Source organism: Grampus griseus, assembly GCF_964374135.1.
Source record: "Grampus griseus genome assembly, chromosome: 3".
In the NCBI taxonomy this organism is placed as follows: domain Eukaryota; kingdom Metazoa; phylum Chordata; class Mammalia; order Artiodactyla; family Delphinidae; genus Grampus; species Grampus griseus.
The window spans coordinates 166,514,185-166,537,804 of NC_139019.1; the positions used below are offsets into that span (position 1 = coordinate 166,514,185).

Here is a 23,620-nt window from a genome sequence, read left to right on the forward strand (position 1 = left end):
ACAATCCTATTTAGTTTCTGTCCCCCACCAACAGAACATCAGCCGTGTGAGGGCAGGGGCTGTGTCTGTGGCAGTCGCTGCTGTGTCCCCAGTGGGCAATAAACGTTGTGTTTTGTTTTAAAATATTTATTTATTTATTTGGCCGCGCGGGTCTTAGTTGTGGCACGTGGGATCTTCGTTGCGGCATGAGGGATCTAGTTTCCTGAACAGGGATCAGACCCAGGCCCCCTGCATTGGGAGTGCAGAGTCTTGACCATTGGACCACCAGGAAAGTCACAGAAATGTTTGATTAGTGATCATGTAAGTATAGCTCATGTGCTAATTATAATAATAATAATTATTGCCTCCTGGACCTCATCCTTGGGATGTCCATCAGGCATCCCAAACACAAATTTGGCCTCTTTTTCCCATATCCTCTCCTCCTCCTGTGACTCCATCCATTCACCCACATCATCAAAGCCAGAGGTGGTGGACTCCCCTCTCCTCCTCGTCCTTTACTCCCCTGCCCCTCTCTCCCAACCCCTCCCTCAGTTGCCTTACTCTGTCCCTCCTCCCTCTTAAATTTCTGACCACTTCTCACCCTCACCACTGCCACCACCCCTATACTGGCCCTGTCATCACTTCACAGACCTGTGTAGTTTCCTGCTCCCAAAGCTCCCTGATCTGAGCTCACCTCACACAGTCTGTTCTTCCCATAGCAGCCACATGGAGTCTTTTATTTATTTATTTTTAAAATTAAATTAAAATTTTTTTGGCCACGCCGCATGGCTTGTGGGATTTTAGCTCCCCAGCGAGGGACTGAACCTGGGCCCTCAGCAATGAAAGAGCTGCATCCTAACCACTGGACCCCAGGCAATTCCTATTTATGTATTTTTAAATTGAAGTATAGGGACTTCCCTGGTGGCGCAGTGGTTAAGACTCTGCTCTCCCAGTGCAGGGGGCCCAAGTTTGATCCCTGGTCAGGGAGCTAGATCCCACATGCAGGTCACAACCCAGAGTTTGTGTGCCACAACTGAGGAGCCTGCATGCTGCAACTAAGGAGCCCACATGCCACGACTAAGGAGCCTCTCTGCCTGCTGCAACTAAGACCCGGCATAACCAAATAAATAAATATATATATATATTTTTAAATTGGGGGTGCTTCCCTGGTGGCACAGTGGTTAAGAATCCATCTGCCAATGCAGGGGACGCGGGTTCGAGCCCTGGTCTGGGAAGATCCCACATGCTGCGGAGCAACTAAGCCCGTGCGCCACAACTACTGAGCCTGCATACCACAGCTACTGAAGCCCGCGCACCTAGATCCTGTGCTGTGCAACAAGAGAAGCCACACAATGAGAAGCCTGTGCAGCACAACGAAGAGTAGCCCCCGCTCACTGCAACTAAAGAAAGCCCGTGCGCAGCAACGAAGACCCAACACAGCCAAAAATAAATAAATAAATAAATAATTTTTTTTAAAATTGAAGTATAATTGATTTACAATGTGTTAGTTTCAGGTGTACAGCAAAGTGATTCAGGGGCATATATATTCTTTTTCAGATTCTTTTCCATTATAGGTTATTACAAGATATTAAATATAGTTCCCTGTGCTATACAGTGGGCCCTTGTTGACTATCTATTTTATTTATTTATATACTTTTAAAATTATTTATTTATTTATTTGACTACACCGGGTCTTAGTTGCGGTGTGCAGGATCTTCTTTGAGGCATGCGGGCTTTTAGTTGCGGCGTGCGGGATCTAGTTTCCTGACCAGGGATCGAACCTGGGCCCCCTGCATTGGGAGCGCAGAGTCTTAACCACTGGACCACCAGGGAAGTCCCTGGTTGTCTATTTTATATATAGTAGTGTGTATATGTTAATACCAAACTCCTAATTTATCCCCCCCACCCCCGAGAGTCTTTTAAAACATAAGTCAGGCCAGGCAATGCTCTATGGGCTGGAGATGCAGAGTTGAAGGAGACAAGTCCCAGCCCTTGGGGAGCTGACAGTCTAGTGGAACAGGCAGACAAGGAGCAAGTAAACAACAGCACGCACAAGAAATTTCAGAGTGCAGTGAGCCCAGGAATAAACTGGGCTATGTGACAGCGGATCTACTTAGTTAGGGAGGCAGGGAAGGCATCCCGGAGGAGGTGGCATTTACACTGAGTCCGAGGGAGGGGGAGGAGGTGGTGGGAACAGCATTTTAGACAGACAAAACAAAGAAGTGAGAGAGAGCCCAATGGCTCTGAACAGCCAGGAGGCCACAGTGGCTGGAGAGTTGAGTCCAAGGGCCCAGAGATGAGCTTAGGGGAAAAGTTGAGGCAGTCTGGAAGCCAGTCCAGGGAGGACCCTAGTGGCTTTTGCACATTCCTGGGCTGTTGGCTTGAAGCCCAGCACATTCCCACCCAAACCCCCTCCCCACCCCACCCGCATTCACCACCCAAGCTTCTTGCCTCTCGCTGCAGCCAGGTGGGGCAATGCACTGGTTCTCCAGACAGGAGCCGTGCTTCCTTCCAAGGCAGCCAGGCTTTTGCTCTCAAACAGTGCTCTCCTGCTGCGGTGCCACACCCCTCCCCCATCTTTGTAGAATTTTTATCCTTTGAAAACTGACTCATGCGGGAGGGATGGATCGGGAGTTTGGGATTAGTAGATGCAAACTATCATACATAGAATGGATAAACAAGAAGGTCGGGGCTTCCCTGGTGGTCCAGTGGTTAAGACTTCGCCTTCCAATGCAGTGGGTGTGGGTTCCATCCCTGGTCAGGGAGCTAAGATCCCACATGCCTTGGGGCCAAAAAAACAAAACATAAAACAAGTAATATTGTAACAAATTCAATAAAGGCCTTAAAAAAACAACAAAAAAACCCCAAGAAGGTTCTACTATATAGCACAGGGAACTATATTCAATATCCTGTGATAAACCATAATGGAAAGAATATGAAAAAGAATTTATATATATGTATATATATATATAAATTATACATATATATGTATAACTGAATCACTGTGCTGTACAGTAGAAATTAACACAACATTGTAGGGAATTCCCTGGCGGTCTAGTGGTTAGAACTTCGTGTTTTCATTGCCGAGGGCCTGGGTCCAATCGCTGGTCGGGTAACTAGGATCCCACAAGCCATATGGCCAAAAAAAACAAAACAAAAAGCCCCACAACATTGTAAATCAACTATACTTCAATAAAATAAATATTTTTTAAAAAAGTAAACCTTCTTAATAAACATTTTAAATAAGGAGAAAAAAAAAAACTGACTCAAAAGTGACCTCCACCATGAAGGCATTTCTCCTGTCTAGGTCATGTTGTTCCAGCGCCCATCCAGCATGGCTCACAGTAATGATAGTGTTAGTAATGATGGCTCACGTTTATGTTGTGTGCTCACCATGAGTCAGACACTACTCAGACTGCTTTTCATGTAATGCTACATGAAATCCTCACAGTACCTGGAGAACAGGAAGGGGTGGTGCGGATGGGAGGGTGGGGTACCAGACCATCCCTATTTTCCAGATGCAGGAGCTGAGGCCACAGAGCTTGAGTGTCCTGTCCTGGCCCCTCCGCAGGAGAGTGATATGGTTAAGGGCGCCAGCTCTGAAGTTGGCTGGGTCAGGATTCACTTCCTGGCTCTTGTTTGGTTCCCAGCCATGGTGGTTACTCTTTCTGTCATTCCCAGTGATGGAGGGGCAGGAAATGCTGTGTTGGAGGAGGAGGTGATAGCAGAAGAAGCAGCAGCATTGGAGCAATCAGCCCTGTTTGGCCGAACCTGAGAATAAAGAGTACGTAACTGGGAGGGCTCTGCCCCCACCTCAACAGACTGGACTCCCCACCAGTTCAGCCACAGTGGTCTCAAGGGAGACTCTCCAAGCCTGCCCGATACAGGACACCCCCAAACAAGGATCCTGGAGAGGGTCTGGCCTCCAAGTGTTGAGGAGATCGTCACCCATGCTCAGCCAGGGCCCCAGGGAAGCTAGTGTGTCCCCAACACAGAGGCTCTCCTCTAGTGAAAGAGGCCCCCACTACCTTCCCAAGGAACCCCTAGGAATATTGGAAAAATAGGTTCTCTATTAAAACAGCAGCTGGGGCTCAGGGCACAGGCAAATACTGTTTCTCCCAAACGTGCCCTATGATAATGCGCCATATGATAGGGGTGATAATCGTAAGCAGTGCATTAAATAACATTGAACCACATACTGTGAAAGTCCTACCTTTTTTCAATTCCTTTTTTCAATTTTTTTAAAATTATTTATTTATTTTTGGCTGCATTGGGTCTTTGTTGCCATGCGCGGGCTTTCTCTAGTTGCGGCGAGAGGGGGCTACTCTTCGTTGCGGTGTGCAGACTTCTCATTGCGGTGGCTTCTCTTGTTGTGGAGCACAGGCACTAGGCGCGCGGGCTTCAGCAGCTGTGGCACACGGGCTCAGTAGTTGTGGCTCGCGGGCTCTAGAGTGCAGGTTCAATAGATGTGGCGCAGGGACTTAGTTGCTGTGTGGCATGTGGGATCTTCCCGGACCAGGGCTCGAACCCGTGTCTCCTGCATTGCCAGGCGGATTCTTAACCACTGTGCCACCAGGGAAGCCCTCAATTCCTTTTTTTTAATGAATTAAATTTTTTATTGAAGTATAGTTGATTTACAATTTTGTGTTAGTTCCAGGTGTACAGCAAAGTAATTCAGTTATACACGCACACACACACACATATATATTCTTTTTCAGATTCTTTTCCTTTATAGTTTATTACAAAATATTGAGTAGAGTTCCCTGTGCTACACAGTACGTCCTTGTAGTTTATCTATTTTATATATACTTGTATGTATATGCAAATCCCAAACTCCTAATTTATCCCTCTCCCTTTTTTTTCAATTCTTGAAGACCTTTATTACCCATCAAGGAGAGAGGCTCACTCTCTCTTGCTCATATCTCTTCAACAATTATCTAATCCTCATCTCCCTTTTTGAGCTCAGACGAAGGATGAGAGCCTTTAGAAGGCAACAGGATCTCGTTAGGATTTTCTTCCCTACATACATTTCATTGTGAAATTTTTTAAACATTTAGAAAAATGGAAAGAATTGTACAGAGAATACCCAGACCCAGATCGCACTATTAACATTTTGCTTTATTGCATATCCATTCCTCTAGCCACCCGTCATCTAATTTTTTGATGCATTTCAAAGGAAGTTGAAGATTTAGGGGATCTAATGGACAGCATGGTGATTACAAGTAACACTGTATTGTGTACCTGAAAGCTGCTAAGAGGGTAGATCTTCAATGTTCTCACCACCAAAAAGGAAAAGGTAATTGTGTGATGTGATGGAGGCATTGGCTAATGCTAGGGTGCTTATCGTTTCACAGTATATGTGTATCAAGTCAACATGTCATACACCTTAAACTTACACAATGTTTTATTTTTTTTTAATTAATTTATTTTTGGCTGCATTGGGTCTTTGTTGCTGCACGCGGGCGTTCTCTAGTTGCAGTGAGCAGGGGCTACTCTTCGTTGCAGTGTGCAGGCTTCTCACTGCAGTGGCTTCTCTTGTTGTGGAACACGGGCTCTAGGTGCGTGGGCTTCAGTAGCTGTGGCTCGTGGGCTCTAGAACACAGGCTCAGTACGGGCTTAGTTGCTCCGCGGCATGTGGGATCTTCCCGGACCAATGATCCAACCCGTGTCCCCTGCATTGGCAGGCGGATTCTTAACCACTGCGCCATCAGAGAAGTCCAATTGTGTGTTAATCACATCTCAATAAAGCTGGAAAAAATTTAAAAAAACAAAATTGAAGACATCAGTTCACTGCACCTCTAAAACACTTCAGCATGCATACCATTAACTAGAGTTCCATGTCTTTTTATGACTGTTGTAGCTTTTTTTTTAGGTGAAATTTACATACAATGAAATGCACAAATCTTAAGTGTATACTCACCTAGGCAAAGGTGAACACGGGAGTAACCCACCTCTACTGAGGTTCAGAACATCACCGTCACTTGGGAAAGTTCCCTTATATCCCTTCCGAGTCAATCTCTATCCCACCTCCCACCCTTCCAGAGGCAACCACTATTCGTTTATTGTGGGGTTTTTTTTTCACCATAGATCAGTTTTCTAGCTGGATTTTTTTTTTTTTTTTTTTGGCCAGGCGGCGGGGCTTGTGGGATCTTAGTTGCCCCACCAGAGATTGAACCCACACTGACAGCAGTGAAAGCCATGGAGTCCTAACCACTGGACGGCCAGGGAATTCCCTCTAGCTGGAATTTGAAAGCATTTACATTGTTTTGTTTTCACCGAGTTTAGTTTTACTAACCTATTTATGGCAGGGTTTTCCACACACTGTAAGATATATGACTACATTTTTAGAAACTGGGTCAGTAAGTCCCTATATGCCTGGGGGTGAGCTGCTTTACATCTGTCATCTGGCGTAAGTATTAACAACACCCCGCCTTTCACTCTCAACAGTGTCTCCAGTTTGGACCATCAATTATAGGTCACCTTCTCTGTAATGGGAGGGGCTTTGAAGGCAAGCTTGGTGCAGGCAGGGATCTTTCTGTTCACTAGAGTAGCCCAAGCACTTGGGACAGGGCCTGACCTGTAGTAGGTGCTCAAGAAATATTAGCTGAATTTTAGATACACATATATATATATATTTTTAATATCTATTTATTTTTGGCTGCGTCAGGTCTTAGTTGCGTCATGTGGGACCTTTCGTTGCAGCCAGCAGGCTTCTCTGTAGTTGTGTCACGCAGGCTCCAGTGTGCACGGGCTCAGTAGTTGCAGCACACAGGCTCTCTAGTTGTGGCGCTCGGGCTTAGTTGCCCTGTGGCATGTGCAATCTTAGCTCCCTGACCAGGGATGGAACCTGCGTTCCCTGCATTGGAAGGTGGATTCTTAACCACTGGATCACCAGGGAAGTCCCAAGATACATATATATATATATATATATATATATACACACATATATATATTTTAAAGCCAATTTAAAGGAAAACTTCTGCAGACATGGCCAAAAATGGGAAGAATTTACCCAAAACACTGCATTAATGTCACACAGTAGAGCTGGGTTGTCCAAGATGGTGGCCATTGGCCACTGTGGCTACTAAGCCCTTAAATACGGCTAGTCCAAACTGAGATGCGCCATAAGTGTGAAATCCATACTGAATTTGGAAGACTCAGTACAAAAAGCCACATCAAATATCTCATCAATAACTTTTTTTTATCAATAACTTTTATATTGACCACATGTTGAAACAGTAATATTTTGGAAATATTGGGTTCAATGAAGTATATTCCTAAATTTTTTTTTTACTTTCTTGTAAAACTTGTTTTTCTTTTTTTTTTCTTTTTTAAAAATGTGGCTACAGGGCTTCCCTGGTGGCGCAGTGGTGGAGGGTCTGCCTGCCAATGCAGGGGACACGGGTTTGAGCCCTGGTCTGGGAAGATCCCACATGCCGCGGAGCAACTAGGCCCATAAGCCACAACTACTGAGCCTGCGCATCTGGAGCCTGTGCTCCGTAACAAGGGAGGCCGCAACAGTGAGAGGCCCACGCGCTGCGATGAAGAGCGGCCCCCGCTCGCCGCAACTAGAGAAAGCCCTCGCACAGAAACGAAGACCCAACACAGCCAAAAATAAATAAATATTTTAAAAAATGTGGCTACAAAAAAAATTAAACACACAACTCACATCATATTTCTATCAGATGGCAGGACACTAAAAAGTTAATAGTGATTCATATGCCTAAGTATGGTCAGGAAGCGCTTCTTATTTTCTCTATTACCTGCTTCCAGAAGGACTGAATGAGGGTTTTATTTTGTAACTTTGAAAGTAAAAAATGAGATACACATCATGAAATCATAAGTGAAGGAAACTGAAATCAGCTGTCGGAGGTGGTAGGGATAACCAGCATTGCCCTCAAGAGCCCCGGAAGCATTCACCCTCCACCCTGGGAACATGTTTATGTGGACTTTGAAAACTGTCCACTTTTTAAAACAAAAACAAAGGACGAAAAGGAACGAAATGTTCTGAGGTTGTTTTTATTCCAAGAATTCCGTGGGCTCAGCCCAGATGCCGTCGGCGTGGGCTCGCCTATAGCACCCACACGCTACAGCACCACAAGGGCGCCCGGGGTCTACGGGAGTCCTGGTCCCCCAGCCAGTCAACGTGACTGAATCCGCCATCAAGGGCCGGCCTGGCTGCCCCCGAGTGGTCCCTCTGCGTCCCATACTCCTCGGGCGGGCGAGGAGTGGGCTTCAATGCCCCCATGTCCCACGCTTTCGGGGTCTGTGCCCTGCAGCCCTGCAGCTCTGTTCTTCTCAGAGGGCATTTCCTGCAGCCCCCCCACTCATCGCGGGGGCATCTCCAGTCGTGGACATCTTCTCTGTCCATGAGGTTTCAGGTGGCCCCTGCTTGGAGCCCCTGCCCAGGCAGGGAGTGGCCACATGCTGGGCCAGAATCAGAGTCCCTGTCCTCCAGGAGCCTGGGACCAGGCCCCAGCGAGGAGGCTAGGAGGCTGCTTCGGCCGCTGTGGGCTGGATCAACATGGTGGTGGCCTGCAGCGGGTAGTAGCGGCCCCGCCAGGTCTTCCAGAAGATGCCCTTCTTAAGCTGCTGCCGCTGCCGCGGGATGGAATGGAAATACTGGCCATTAAGATTGGAGTGGCCGCAGGTACCGAACCACCAGCCACCTGCCGGGGTCAGAAAAAAGGGGACTTGGTTAGGCCCATGGGTCCTTGTGCCTCCACTGGGCCCAGGATGGGGATGAGGCTGGGTGTTGGATGTCACACACTTTAGATGAGATGTCTTTGGCAGTGGTTGTCAAACTGTGTTCTGAGGAACCCCAGGTTGTGACAAAGGCACCTCAGGGGCTCTGGGTACCCCCCTTCCCGGTAACTGCAGCTTTTATGTCTGTGACCCTGGCGAGTGACTTCTCCGCACCTGGCACATGGCAAACATTTATCAAAGCCTCTCTATGACTGTCATGCATCTCACTAGTTTATATTAGATTGAACCATATGAAATTAACCACTATTCCATCCTTCTTTGACCCACCAAAAGGCAGTTTCATATATTTCACTTCACAGGGCCCGGGCTCTGCCTCCGATTTCATTAGAACAAGATGGGGTCTGTCTCCATGGCTTTGCCACACACCAGCCACCATCCCACAAACGTCATCTCATCATATGTTCATAATAATCCTATGGCGTGGACGGTATGGTTCTACCCATTTTGAAGATGGAGTAAGTGAGTGTTAAGTCAGTTGCCCAAGGGTATGCTGCACGTAAGGAGAAAAGTGGGGAGGGAATAGATGGAGTTGAAGGCAGGGGACGGATGCAGAAAGGTAGGGAGGGGAGGTCCCAGCTGTGTGGCAAAGGGCAAGACAAGGAGGGACAGAGCTTGCTTGCTCACCAGAGAGGCTCTTTGCACAGTTCTTGTCTCTGCGGAGGTCGTGGTCTTGGTCCCAAGTGGAGAAAGGCAGGGAGAGGCCGCTGGGTGAGAAGGCGGTGGCACCCAGTTTGCTGGCCACGGGCGCCGTGAGCTGCAGGCTGTAGGCTGTGTCTTCGCCACCCAGGTGGACAGGGAACTGCAATGACTCGGCATTGCCCTCCCAGTCCTGCAGCTGCACAGCCAGGCGGCTGCCACGCTCCCCCATGATGCGGTGCACCTTCTCCAGGCCCAGCCAGAACTCACCTACAGTGGGAAAGGCCCATCTGTGAGAACGACCCACCTCCGTGGCCCCCTCCTCCCCCTGTGCCTCTGATCTGCAGGAAACACCCACCTTGGGGGTCTCCGAAGCCATCCTTGTAGGCGTCCCAGGGCTGGTTAAAGTCGACTGAGCCATCCTGGCGCCTCTGAATTACAGTCCAGCCTCCATCTGCCCAGAAAGGTGCCAAGTCACCAGGAGGATTTTTTTTACAAGAGACCCTGACTCCCCCATCTGGCTCCCAAACCCCAAACCACGTCTAAACCAAGGGAGAGCAATGTTCCTCTCATCCATCCCAGGAGGACTGGAGGAAGATGGTTAAAGGAGGAAGATGGGCTGGTCAGCAGGCGGAGGGCTCTGCCTGGATCTTTGTCCCAAGGATCCAGCAGGGAAGGAGAAAGCGGGGAGCGAGGGAGGGAGGGGGGGTGAGCTGCATTTGACAGAAAGACAACCGGGCCCATGATATTTGGGGTACCTGGGGGGCCAGAGCAGCCCTACCTGAGGTCATCTTGCAGTTAACGAGGAATGAGGAGGACCCCCGGGGCTGGATCTGGAACAATCCACTTTGCCTCTCTCCCTCTTCAAACAGCTCTTGGCAGTCCCTGGGCAGTCCTGCAGGGCAGACAAGGGTGGGGGGATTGAAGCAGAGAGCAGTCCTGGGGGTTCCAGGAAACAGGCATGTCTGGGGGCTGGGCAGCGGGTGACAGGGACGGGAGGGGGCAATCTAGAGCTCATGACACACACCCCACTTGCCTAAAGTCTTCCATAGCACCCCATGCCTTTCCTCGACACAGTCTACAAGGCACCCCAGGACTGGTTGCTATACTCATCCTCCCTCTCCTGCACTGCACGCCCACCCTCTGGCCACATAGCCTTCCTGGTACCACACCCCCCTCCTGCCACAGGGACTTTGCACGTGCTACTGTTCTGAGACCCACTTCCCTCATGCCTTTCCTTGCCTCATATTAAAGGTCCCAGCTTCTGAAAGGGATCATGTCCCTGACCATCCCACCCAGACCAGGTTAGGGGCACTGAGGACTTCCTACTCCCCAACACTGGGGTCATCTGATGGTCTCTCTCCAACTCCCCACACTGAAGGAGGTCCATGAGGCTAGGGACAATGAATGGCTCTTTGCCACCATCTGGCACCGGTGCCCAGGCTGATCCCAGCCCACAGCAGGTGTTTACTAAAGATGCCATGAAGGAATGACTGAAGGAGCTGGACCAGAGTGGGGATGGGGCAAGAACTGTGATAAACAGGAGGGAGCTCTGCTTTGTCCAGTGGCGGGAGGGGAATCAGGCCTGGATGGGGCTTGGGGACACCACAGAGGCCCTGCCTGGGGTCCCAGGTATCAGAGAGGGAGGGGGAAGGATTGAGGAGGGAAGGAGGGAGGAGGGAGGAAAAAACGGAAGGATGGCCAGGGCACATCGGCAGACCGGGGAAGTCCCCGCCCCCAGCCCGTCCCATGCCCGGCCCAGCCCAGGCCCAGCCCAGCCCAGCCCAGCCCAGCCCCAGCCCAGCCCCAGCCCAGCCCGGAAAGTAGGGGAAAGGTCGCAGGGGGAGGGGAAGGCTCAGGTCGCGGGGTGAATGTGTCCACACTGTGGGAGTGGGGGCGGGCCCGGATGACTGGAGGCATTTTCTGGCCCCTGAAGCAGCTCCCCTTTCCCCTACTTTCCTCTCTTCCAATCACAACAGGCAGCCCGCCAAACCACCAATGTGGCTTCCATTAACACCAGCTGTTTGTCTCCGCAGCTCTGAACTTTCCCATACTTGGCAGGGGCGAGCCTGGAGTCCCCAAACCTACACATGACCCCCACCCTCCCCATCACATTCCCCAGCCTGGATCTATGCCTGCGGGCCCCACCCAGAAGCCACTCATACCAGGGCTACGGTTTGGGAGGGTGTAATGGACCCTTCCTGGTTGGGGAGGGGAGGAAAAGTGGTAGGACGGGGAGGTGCCAGAGCCCTCAAGACTAGAGGGCGGGAAGCCAGCAACCAGCCCGAGGGTGTGAAGAGGGAGATCTGAACTTTCACCCAGTTGGCTGCAGACGGCTGCAGATGCCAAGGTGGGTGATGGGGTAGGAGGACCACAAGGAAGCCAGCCAGCTCTGGAGCAGTAGGACAGAGACACCGGGAGCTGGGAATCTGTGTCATATACCTACAGACATGTTAGGAGATCTGGGGTGCATGGGGCATACACAATAAAGGAACCAGAACTTGGGGGGTGGGGCGTGGGAAGGGCTGATCAGGGACTTCCGGGCCAATAGAAGGTTGTGGGACGGAAGAGGTGTGTGAGTCAGGAGGCCTGGATTTGTAAGAGATGCAAGAGTGGTGCGTCTGGCCAAGGAGATGGGGGTTCCCTGCCCTAGCCTCCCCTCCTAGATCCACACTCTAAAAGCCCATGGTGGGTGGGTGGTGGCCAAACATCAGAACCTCTTCTCCCAGGCCGCCATTCTCTCTTCACCCAATGAGAGCTCCAGTCTCCAGCCTCCCTAGCTGGCACCCTTTCGTCCCCCATCCTGTCCCTCCTAGAAGGTTCCAACCTCCAGGAAGGTGGCCTTGAGCTGTACCCCCTTTTCCCACACCCCTGCAGCTCAAGTCCCCCTTGGACCCTGTTTCCCAGCCGCCTGCTGCTCCACTTAGTGGCCCGTGGGAAATCCCAGTGGCTTGCTGGGAAGAAGGGTGGGGTGGCCCCGTGGGGCAGGGAGAGGACTGAGGAGGGGGTGTCCCAGTCACCCCTTCACCAGAGCCCCGTCAGCCCACAGGGACGCAGGGCCGGGGCGTCTCTCCTTCTCAGTAAGGTGGACCTGACAAGGGTGGGGGGCAAGAATAGTGGGGGTGTGGTTTCCGGAGAACAGCAAAGGTCTGGACACTCACTGTGCAAGCGGCTGATATTTTGAGCTGGGCCAGCAAGTTGGGCCATCTTGGGTAGCCTCTTCCTCCTGGCACGCTTGGCCACCCCGTGGCCCAGGTGCATGGGGGCCAAATGGCCCATCTGGGACAGGACAGGAGGAGGGGGTCAGGTCTGGCTGGCTCAGGCTGCTCGACCTGCTTAGCTCCACGTCCAGACCCATAGGTCCAACTTCAACCTCCCTCCCCACCTGGGGCAAGCATCGGGCACCTGGCTCTGCAGATTCTGGATTCTCAGGTGCTGCTTCTCCAGGTGCCGCTGCTGCTGGGCCACCTTCTGGAAGAGTTGCTGGATCCTGCTGTTCTGAGCCTTGAGCTGAGTCTGGGGAGAGTATAAAACCCTGGTGAGGATCTGGCCTTCCGCCGCCAACTTCTCCATTCATCCCCGGTCCTACTCCCAACTCTCCATCCTTTGAGGCCCGGGCAGAAGAGCCCAGGGAGTCCGAGATGCGCCCCCTCCCGTCCACACACTTCCAGGGCAGTAGGAGCGTACGTACCTGAAAGCTGCGGAGGGTCTCCGGGACTGCATCGCCGCCGGGAGGGACCAGATTCTCCGGGGCGAACGGAGGTGCGGCTGACCCCTCAGGATCCTTGCAGGCGGCCCCGCACGAGCCCAGACGCCGCTCCAGCTCGCCCAGCTGCCCACGGGTGCGCTCCACGTGCTCGCGTAGCCCGTTGCCGAGCTGCAGGAGCCCGTGCGCCAGCACATTCACCTCGTCCCAGGAGGCGAAGCGCGGCTTCTCGGGGGGCTCCGGGCGGCCCTGCGCGCTCAGCAGCCCGGCGGTGGCAGCGCACAGCACCAGGGCTGCTCCGGCTGTTGGCGCACAGCGCATCCTTCCGGGTGGTGTGGACGCCGGGACGCGGAGATCGGAGAGGCACGGGTGAGGGGGCGCAAGGGGGACTCGGAGGTCGAGATGAGAGGGGTGGAGACGCGGGGGCCCTGGTGGAGACTCGCTTGGGTGCAGAAGCCAGAGAGCAAAGACTCGAATCACAGCTTGGCTTGTGCCCGCTACGCCCTCTATTATAAGCACAGTGCGGGAGTAGAAGGCGGAGCCTGGGAGGCGGGGCGCGTGGAGTTCCGGGGACGGGGCGTGGGGCCGGGGGTGGGGTTCAGTTGCTGGAGGCCGGGTAGTTTTGGGGGTGAGGGGTGCCCTGGGAGGTGCAAAACTCTGGCTCCTCCCACCAGGCCCGGACGTGCGTGGTCAGCCGTGCCTTCTCTGCTGACCGTGGGAGACCTGACTTCCTCTCCCCGCGGTCCCTTTCCAAGCGCCGGAATTTCGAGCCCCCCCCCCCAGCCCCCGCCGCGCCCAGTGGGGAAAAGGCGCTGGTGTCAGCGGGGACGGGGCGTGCGGGCTGCATTCCTGACCCCCTCCCCAAGTCAAAAGCTGGGGAAGAGGGTCCTGGTACGCTCAGTCCAGCAGAGCTAGACGGAAACCCGGGACCCCTCAAACATCCCCGCCTCCGGAACGCCTCCCGGAGAGCATCCCAAGACCAGGCTGGTCTCCCGGGGAGACATCTCGGACTTTCGCGCTCCTTCCCGCTCAAGGCTTGGTCGTTGCAGATGCGTTTGTGGCATTCTTTAACGTCCCTCATCCCACTCCGCACAACTTAGTGCCCAGGTGGCAGGGACCAGATTTGTCTTGTTCAGTCTCCAGCGGGTGCCTCTCTCCCCACTGCCCACTCTCTACCCTCAGGGTCTTCAGAGTGTTTGCCTGAATCAAAGCAGGAACCTTGGAACAGAAAGAGGGGATACATGGAAGGAAGTTCTCCCCATTCTCCCTCATTCATTCATTCATTCAATAAACAGTCCTCTGCTCTCCTACATGGAGTTCCCAGGCTGGTGGAGAGACCCTCGGGTAGGGAAAGAGTTGGGACAGAGGAAGAACTGAGTGAGGCTGTGAGGTGGACCACTTTCATTTCACAAGGCTAAGCATTTATTCAACAAACTTTTACCAAAGTTCTCCCCCTCCATTCCCACCAACTTCCCTATACCTTGCCTGAAAATTGAGGCTGGCATAGAAAACCTGCCTGCCAGGAAAAACCCAGGGCACGATGGCTCAGAGAACAGGCAAGAAAAACAGAGTTGACTCAGCAGGGCTCCGAGCCAGCTCAGCCTCTGGAATCCAACACTGTGTGCCCCATACACTTGGCTGGGCCAGATGCCAGGATAGCAGATCCCGGCAGCAGTGACAGGCAGGTGGGAAGGGCACAGAGGAAAACCTTGGCAAGGAATAGATCCAGATAGCCACCATCTGACCTGGCAGCCGGCCTGTCCAGCCCCCAGCCCCTGGCCTCCTTCTGAGTGGGGGACATAGCTATCCAAGAGTGAGCTCTCCTCCTCCCTGGCTTCTTGCACTGAGAAAAATGATCAATTACCTTCCCAACCTGAAGGCCTCTTTCTGATCCACTCTGAAGTAGCTTCTACCTCTCTGCTGTGTTTCAGAGGGCACAAAGTACACCCAAGCCTCTTAGAGGCACCTGCAGTGAGCAGGCTACAAAAGAATTTGTCCAGGGACCCAGAGCTGGCCCTGGATTATATCTTTAAAAACTGCTCTGTGGAATATACTTCTGACCCAGCAATAACATATCACCATGATCAATTGTTTCTTTGGTACCTGCTGTGTGCTGGTTACTATGCTGGGTCCATAATGGTGGGCAAGATGCCCCCTCCACCCAATGTAGGCTACTCTGGGTGAAGTAAATGGTATTAGAAAGGTGACATGTGGGCTGGAGTCTCTCATCAGAAAGCGAAGCAGTAAAACTGACTTTTTTTTTTTTGTCTGTCTGTGGGCAGCTGAAAGGAAAATCCCTGCCTTTGGGAAATTTCAGTCTGGAGCAGGACACAGTCTCATGAACAGTGTCTTTCCATCTGTATGTATCTCTAGGACCTAATTACTGGGGACCCCTCAGTCCCTCTCTACTAGTCTTCAATCATTGGGGCTTCTGGTGGGTTGTATGGGAGGAGCTGATCTGTCATTGGAGGGGCTGTGTATAAAAAAGTAGCAGCAGAGACTTCCCTGGTGGTGCAGTGGTTAAGACTCCATGCTCCCAATGCAGGGGGCCCGGGTTTGATCCCTGGTCCGGGAACTAGATCCCACATGCGTGCCGCAACTAGGAGTTTGCGTGCCATAACTAAGGAGCCACGTGCCACAACTAAGATCTGACACAACCAAATAAATAAATAAATAATAAATAAATAATGAAGTGTACAACTCAAGTAAAAAAAAAAAGTTGTGCACTATTGTGTACTTGTTATATGCCAGGAATTGTTCTAAAGTGATTATATATTCCCTTAATCCCAATAACAACTGCAAATGAAGCAGATACTGTTATTCTATCTTATAAATGAGGATGCAGTGAAAGACAGGTTAAGTACTTGTCCAAGTTCTCACAGTTATCTAGAAAGAGCTAGGATTTGAAACCAGGCTGCCTGACTCACAGCTCTGCTCTTAGCAGCCATGCTACCTTTATTCATAATAGCGCAGTGATCCTTGCTTCCTGATATTTGCACTCTTGTGTAGTTCCTCTCCATCATATAACCAAGAGGATATTGTTGAAATGACAATGTGTGTGACTTCTGAGATTAGGTCATAAAAAACATGTGACTTCCTTCTTGTTCTTGATTAGCTCACTTGCTCTGGGAGAAGCCAGCCACCATACTGTGAGGACACTCAAGCAGCCCTTTGGAGAGATCTGCAAGGTGAGGAACTGAGGGCTCCACCCAACAACCAGCATCAGCTTGTCTGCCACACAAGGGAGCTATCTTGGAAGCAGATCCTCCAGCCCCAGTCAAGCTTTCAGATGATGTAGCCTCACTTGGCATCTGTTAGCAACCTCATGAGACTCCAAGCCAGAACCACCCAGCTAAGCTGCTCCCAAACTCCTGACCCACAGAAAAGTAAGAAATAATAAATGTGTCTTGTTGTTTTAAGCCACTCATTCTGCAGCTAATACAGTAGCCAACATTTAAGTAGTGCCCACCCTGCACTTGGCATTATTTTATGTATTTTACATATATTCATTCACTTAATATATCCTGTAAGGTCTCTATTTTAAAGAAGGGGAAACAGAGGTACAGAGAGATCACATAGTCTGAGAGAGGAGGTGTGGGGGGAATAAAGTTTCCCAGGAAGACTAGGATTATTATTGAGCTTAAACCTGCTCCAACCATGCTTTATTTTGAGTTCTGCCAGTGGCGGACATGGAGTGCAACTAATGCTGCTCCCATGAGTTGCAATCCTGTCTCCTGCTCAAATTTGCACAGAAGCCAAGCCCCCTCTGCCAGCTCTGCTCTCCCACCCACCCCATCCCTCACCTTTTTTTTTTTTTTTTTGGCTCAGCCGGGTCTTCGTTGCTGCACATGGGATCTTTTTAGTTGCAGCATGCAGACTTCTTAGTTGCAGCATGCATGCAGTCTCTAGTTCCCCGACCAGGGATCGAACCCGGGCCCCCTGCATTGGGAGCATGGAGTCTTACCCACTGGACCACCAGGGAAGTCTCCCTCACCCATGTTTTAGGCACAGATCCTGCATGATCCTATGCTGGACCCCACAGGCCAAACTCCACCTGAAGATACGCTTGGTTTGTTCTGCCCAGAATTTTGAGTATCAGGAGATTTCTAATGAAAATCCGGAATTTCTGCTTCTCTTGAAAAACTGGAAGGTCCAACAGGAGTGCTCTGCAGTCCTGCTTGTTTGCAACGGTCCAAAGCTGAAGGGGAGCTGCCCTCTTTGGCCAAGGGAAGCCCTCCCGCCCCGTCACTGCTGTGCGACACAGGCCATTCCATGCTCTGTTTTTTTGCAGATCCTTTAAGCCTCTGATCATTGCCTTTGGGCTGGTGTTTCTCTGTTGCCAGTGCCAGCCTCAGACCAGGGCAAGAGGGACCTCTGTTATGGCACTGCACTTTGGAGGGTGAATGCCTCCACCAGGCAAGGAGTTGTGGGAGCAATGGGTATATTTACTGGAGCCCATAGACTTCCTTTTAGACCATTGAGTTTCCATTTGGGCTGGTGGAAAAGTTCTGGAACTAGGTAGAAGTTGTACAACATTGTATGTGTACTTAATGCCACTGAATTGTATTCATTAAAATGGTTAAACTTTTTCTATTATGTATGTTTTACCACAATTTAAAAACTCTAATCTAAAAAAAACCCAAATCTTATTAAAACAAAAAAGAAATAATAAATTTGAATCTGGCCTTTCATATTGTTTTGAAGGTATATTTTAAAAACTGGGAGGATAGAACATATTTTATTATTTAACAGCATTAGTGTATTAGTTTTCCTTTTTTTTTTAGAAATCAGGAGCATATTTTTTTTTTTAAAGCTGTGGTTTTTCTTTTTTTTTTTTTTGAAGATGTTGGGGGTAGGAGTTTATTAATTAATTAATTTATTTTTGCTGTGTTGGGTTTTCGTTTCTGTGCGAGGGCTTTCTCTAGTTGTGGCAAGAGGGGGCCACTCTTCATAGCGGTGCGCGGGCCTCTCACTATCGCGGCCTCTCTAGTTGCGGAGCACAGGCTCCAGACGTGCAGGCTCAGTAGTTGTGGCTCACGGGCCTAGTTGCTCCGCGGCATGTGGGATCCTCCTAGACCAGGGCTCGAACCGGTGTCCCCCGCATTAGCAGGCAGATTCTCAACCACTGCACCACCAGGGAAGCCCAATCAGTTTTCTTTTGCTGTGTAACAAACATTCCCCAAACTTAGTGGCTCAAAACCACATCCAGTGGACTCAGCTGAGCAGTTCTTTTCCCTGGTGATCCTCCCTCACATAAAGGAAGAGAGGCATATATATATATATTACACACAAATATATATATATATATTCCATATATATTTCTCTTCTCTGTCTCTCTCTGTCTCTCTCTCTCTCTCTCTATATATATATATGCAAGATTTAATTATAAGGTAGTACCTAGTTCAGTGTATAACATTCTCAGGATTTGTAACACTTACATGAACAGACAGAAAAAATATTTTCTACTTATTATGTGTAAAGATGAGTTGCTATTTTTCTGATGCCCATTCTGATACAACTACTTTTCATGTCAAATATTTACTGTGCCCAAATGTATTCAACTAAAATCATTACTCTGTGAAATAAATAAAACAGAGATGATTCTTGTACAAAAGAGAGAGGAGTAGGGCTTCCCTGGTGGCGCAGTGGTTGAGAGTCCGCCTGCCGATGCAGGGGACACGGGTTCGTGCCCCGGTCCGGGAAGATCCCACATGCCGCGGAGCGGCTGGGCGCGTGAGCCATGGCCGCTGAGCCTGCGCGTCCGGAGCCTGTGCTCCGCAACGGGAGAGGCCACAGCAGTGAGAGGCCCGCGTACCGAAAAAAAAAAAAAAAAAGAGAGAGAGGAGGAGAGAGAGAGAGAGAAACATTTATATACAGAGAGACACATGTATATACATATAATATGCACACACACCTATTATACACATGCACATATATAATGCACACGTATACATGTATATATAAAATACACATAGAAAAAAAGATAATCACACACACTTTTTTGTGTGTGAATGATTTGAGGATATGCTGCAGACATGATTAGTGCTTTTACTAAGAACAAGGCCTTTCACTTACGTAACTGCAGCACAGATAGCAACTTGAGGAAGTTTGAGCCTGACATATTGCTGTTATCTAATCTTCAGTCCAGATTCCAGTTTCATCATGTCCTTTACAGCTGTTTTCTCCCCCTCTGGGGTCCCATCCAGGATCACATGGTGCATTTACTTGTGTCTCCTTAGTCCTCCATAATCTGGACCCGTTCCTCAATCATTCTTTGTCCTTCACGACATTGACTTTTTAAAAATTGTTGATTTACAATGTTGTGTTAGTTTCAGGTGTACAGCAAAGTGAATCAGTTATACATATACGTATATCCACTCTTTTTTTGATTCTTTTCCCATATAGGTCATTACAGAGTATTGAGTAGAGTTCCCTGTGCTATACAGTAGGTTCTTACTAGTTACCTATTTTATATATAGTAGTGTGTATATGTCAATCCCAATCTCCCAATTTATCCCTCTTCCATTCCCCCTTGGTAACCATAAGTTTGTTTTCCACATCTGTGACTCTATTTCTGTTTTGTAAATAAGTTCATTTGTCCCTTTTTTTCTTTTTTTTTGGCCACACCTTGCGACATGCGTTACTTCCCCGACCAGGGATCGAACCCATGGCCCTTGCAGTGGAATGTGGGGTCTTAACACAGAACCACTAGGAAAGCCCTGTACCATTTTTTTTGACATTGACTTTTTTGAAATGCACACACTAGTTATTGGTGGAATGTTCCTCACTTTGCATTTGTCTGATGCTTCCTCCTGATTACTATGCATTTTTTGGCAGTGATATTGTGACCTCCGGGCATAGTACCAGGGGGCAAATCTGTTTGCCCATATTAGCACCGTTAATTGTGATTTTTAAAAATTTATTCTTGGGACTTCCCTGGTGGTTCAGTGGTTAAGAATCCTCCTGCCAATGCAGGGGACACGGGTTTGATCCCTGGTCCGAGAAGATCCCACATGCCACAGAGCAACTAAGCCCGAGCGCCACAACAACGGAGCCCACGTGCTGCAACTACTGGAGCCTGTGGGCCTAGAGCCCGTGCTCTGCAACAAGAGAAGCCACTGCAGTGAGAAGCCCTCGCACCACAACGAAGAGTAGCCCCCACTTGCCACAACTAGAGAAAGCCCGCACTCAGCAACGAACACCCAACGCAGAAAAAAAAAATTCTTTCATTGAGACATCATTGACATAATATTATATTAGTTTCAGATGTACAACATAATGATTCGATATTTATATACATTGCCAAATGATCACCACAATAAGTCTAGTTAACATCTATCATCATACAGAGTTACAAAATTTCTTTCCTTGGGAATTCCCTGGTGGTCCAGTGGTTAGGATTCTGTGGTTTCACTGCTGAGGGCCTGGGCTTAATCCCTGGTCACAGAATTAAGACCCTGCAAGCTACACGGAGCGGCCAAAAAATAAAAATTATTTTCTTATGATGAGAGCTTTTAAGATTTACTCTTAGCCACTTTTGAATATATAATAGTATTATTAATTATAGTTGCCATGCTGTATGTTACAACCCCAGGACTTCCTTATTTTATAGCTGGAAGTTTGTATCTTTTGACCTAATTTTGATTATTTTAAGCATTTTTATTTTTTACATTTATTTTGTTGAAGTATAGTTAACTTACAATGTTATTTTCTGCTGTACAGCAAAGTGATTCAGTTATATGTATATATACATTCTTTTTCATATTCTTTTCCATTATGGTTTATCACAGGATATTGAACATAGTTCCTTGTGCTATACAGTAGGACCTTGTGTTTTTTTCTGTTTGTTTGTTTGTTTTGCGGTACGCGGACCTCTCACTGTTGTGGCCTCTCCCGTTGGGAAGCACAGGCTCTGGACGCGCAGGCTCAGCGGCCATGGCTCACGGGCCCAGCCGCTCCGCGGCACGTGGGATCTTCCCGGACCGGGGCACGAACCCGTGTCCCCTGCATCAGCAGGCGGACTCTCAACCACTGCGCCACCAGGGAAGCCCAGGACCTTGTTTTTTATCCTTCCTATATATAATAGTTTGCATCTGCTAATCCCAAACTCCCAGTCCTTCCCTGTCCCACCCCTCCTCCCCCTTGGCAACCACAAGTCTGTTCTCTATGTCTGTTTGACCACTTAACTTTAATATTGGATGATCAGTGCTGTAATGGGGAAGCACAGGGGCCTAGAAGAGGTCAGAGAAGGGACCTATCCCAGCAGGTAAGGCTTTTTGGGCAGGGGCCCTGGGGCTGAGGAACAGTAAGATTATCCAGATGAAAAGGATATGGACTGGGTGACCCAGATTGGGGAAGAGCATGAATAATGCATTGTAGCGTGGGATATGTGACTGATTCTTCCCAGACGAGCCCAGAGGGACATTGTATGTGGACATCCCAAAACAAGGCTGCTGGCCCCCCAGGAGTGGCCCCCGCCACCCCTGGCAACTGCCCATGCCCTTTCCTGTCAGCCTTTAGTCACATCAGGTCATCAGGAGAGGTCAGTTTTAGGGCAGGAGCCTCAGAATCTCAGAGCAGAAAGAATGACTCAGATTCTGGGCTGGGGCTCCAGAAAGGAATGGAGTGGCCTCTGCCCAAGACACTCTCCCCATCGCCACCCGTCTCCCAGAGTCCTCCCAGCCTGGGAGCTTGCGTGTGTGTGAACCTGCCGCCTTTGGACACCAGGGCAAACAGCCCTGAACTCACTAAGGTAAGAATAATAATTATAACAGTGCACATTAATTTAGCACTCACCTTTATCCCATTAGGCACTTGCATAGTCTATGTTTTGTCACCCTTTAATCAGCCCTGAAAACGAAAGCATTCCTTTCCCTTTCGGACTGACAGGAAAACTGTGATGTTCTGAGATGTTCACATACTTGGCCAAAGACAGACAGCTTAGAAAGCCCAAGATTTCAACCTAGTTCTCTCTAGTTCCAAACTAATCAATCTTTTTTTTTTTTAATCCTGTCTGTTTTTGTAAGTTACAATTTTGAATGGGGAAGGCATTTGCATTGTGCCAAACCCCAAAACTCTAAAAATCATAGCTGGAGGACTTCCCTGGTGGTCCAGTGGCTAAGACTCCCAATGCAGGGGCCTGGGCTCACTCCCTGGTCAGGGAACTAGATCCCACATGCCACAACTAAGAGTTCGTATGCTGCAACTAAAGATCCCGCATGCAGCAACGAAGACCTGGCTCAGCCAAACAAACAAATAAATATTTTTTAAAAAAAGAGAATATTAATTTTAAAAATAAATAAAATAAAAACCATAGCTGGAGAAGTCTCCCTTTTCCTAATTGTGTGTCCACCTAAAACTTTGTTTGAGAATGTTTATCCAGGTTTATTCATAATCACTTTTGAAGTTTTTTTGTATGTCTAAACATTTTCCTTTTCAAAATTGTTATGGACTGAATGTTTGTGTTCCCCTAAAATTCATTATGTGGAAACCCTAATCCCCAGGTGTGATGGTCTTTGGAGGTGGAGCCTTTGGGAGATGATTAGGTCATGAGGACGGGACTCCCATGATGGGATTGGTGCCCTTAGAAAGAGAGACAGGAGAGAGCTTTCTCTCTCTCTCCACCATATGAGAATACAGTGAGAAGGTGGCCATCTGCAAGCCAGGAAGAGAGTTCTCCCCAGGAACCGAATATACCAGCACCTTGATTTTGGACTTCCCAGCCTCCGGAACTGTGAGAAATAAATTTCTGTGTTTAAGCCACCCAGCCTGTGGCATTTTGTTATAGCAGCCCAAGAGGACTAAGACAAAAATGGTGGGGAAAGCATCTTGGCAGTACGTTGTAGTGTAATTGACATACCATAATCTGTACATATTTCAGGTGCACAATCTAATCAACTTTGACCTATGTAAACACCTGTGAATCTATCACCATAATCAAGGTAATGGAAATCTCTATCACACCCAGAAGCTTCCTTGTGCCTCTTAAGAACCTCTCCCACTGGCTCCTCCCACCTTCCCCAGGTAACCATGACCTGCTTTCCGTCACTACAGGTAAGTTTGCATTTCCTAGAATTTTATATAAATGGAATCACATAGAGTACATGGAATGTACTCCTTTCTTGCCTGCTTTTTTTTTTACTTAACACAATTATTTTGATATTCATCTCTGTTGGAGTGTGTATCAATAGTATATTTATTTTTAACGTTGATATGGATAAACCACAGTTTCTGTATACATTCATCTGTTGAAGGACATTGGGGTTGTTCCAGTCTTTGTTTATTAAAAATAAAGCTGTTATGGACATTCACATACACTTTTTTTTTTCAATTTTTTAAAATTGCAGTATAGTTGATTCACAATGTTGTGTTAATTTCTGCTGTACCACAAAGTGATTCTGCTATACATATATATACATTCTTTTTTATGTTCTTTTCCATTGTGGTTTATCATAGAATATTGAATATAGTTCCCTGTGCTATGCAATAGGACCTTGTTGCTTATCCATCCTATATATAATAGTTTGCATCTGT

At 48.9% G+C, this 23,620-nt stretch overlaps 2 protein-coding genes across 9 annotated transcripts in view; both read right to left on the reverse strand.

The window, feature by feature from the left end:
• HNRNPM (heterogeneous nuclear ribonucleoprotein M) overlaps positions 1-23,620 on the reverse strand; it is a 174,766-nt gene that overhangs the window by 74,503 nt on the left and 76,643 nt on the right. The gene's annotated exons all lie outside the window — the stretch shown is intronic.
• Positions 7,983-13,555, reverse strand: ANGPTL4 (angiopoietin like 4). The gene is made up of 7 exons (XM_082651056.1): positions 13,073-13,555; positions 12,787-12,897; positions 12,543-12,660; positions 10,163-10,276; positions 9,740-9,835; positions 9,370-9,651; positions 7,983-8,648 (listed from the first exon to the last, which is right to left on the reverse strand). The coding sequence occupies exons 1-7, from the start codon at positions 13,406-13,408 to the stop codon at positions 8,467-8,469; spliced, it is 1,239 nt and encodes a 412-aa protein (XP_082507182.1). The 5' UTR covers positions 13,409-13,555; the 3' UTR covers positions 7,983-8,466.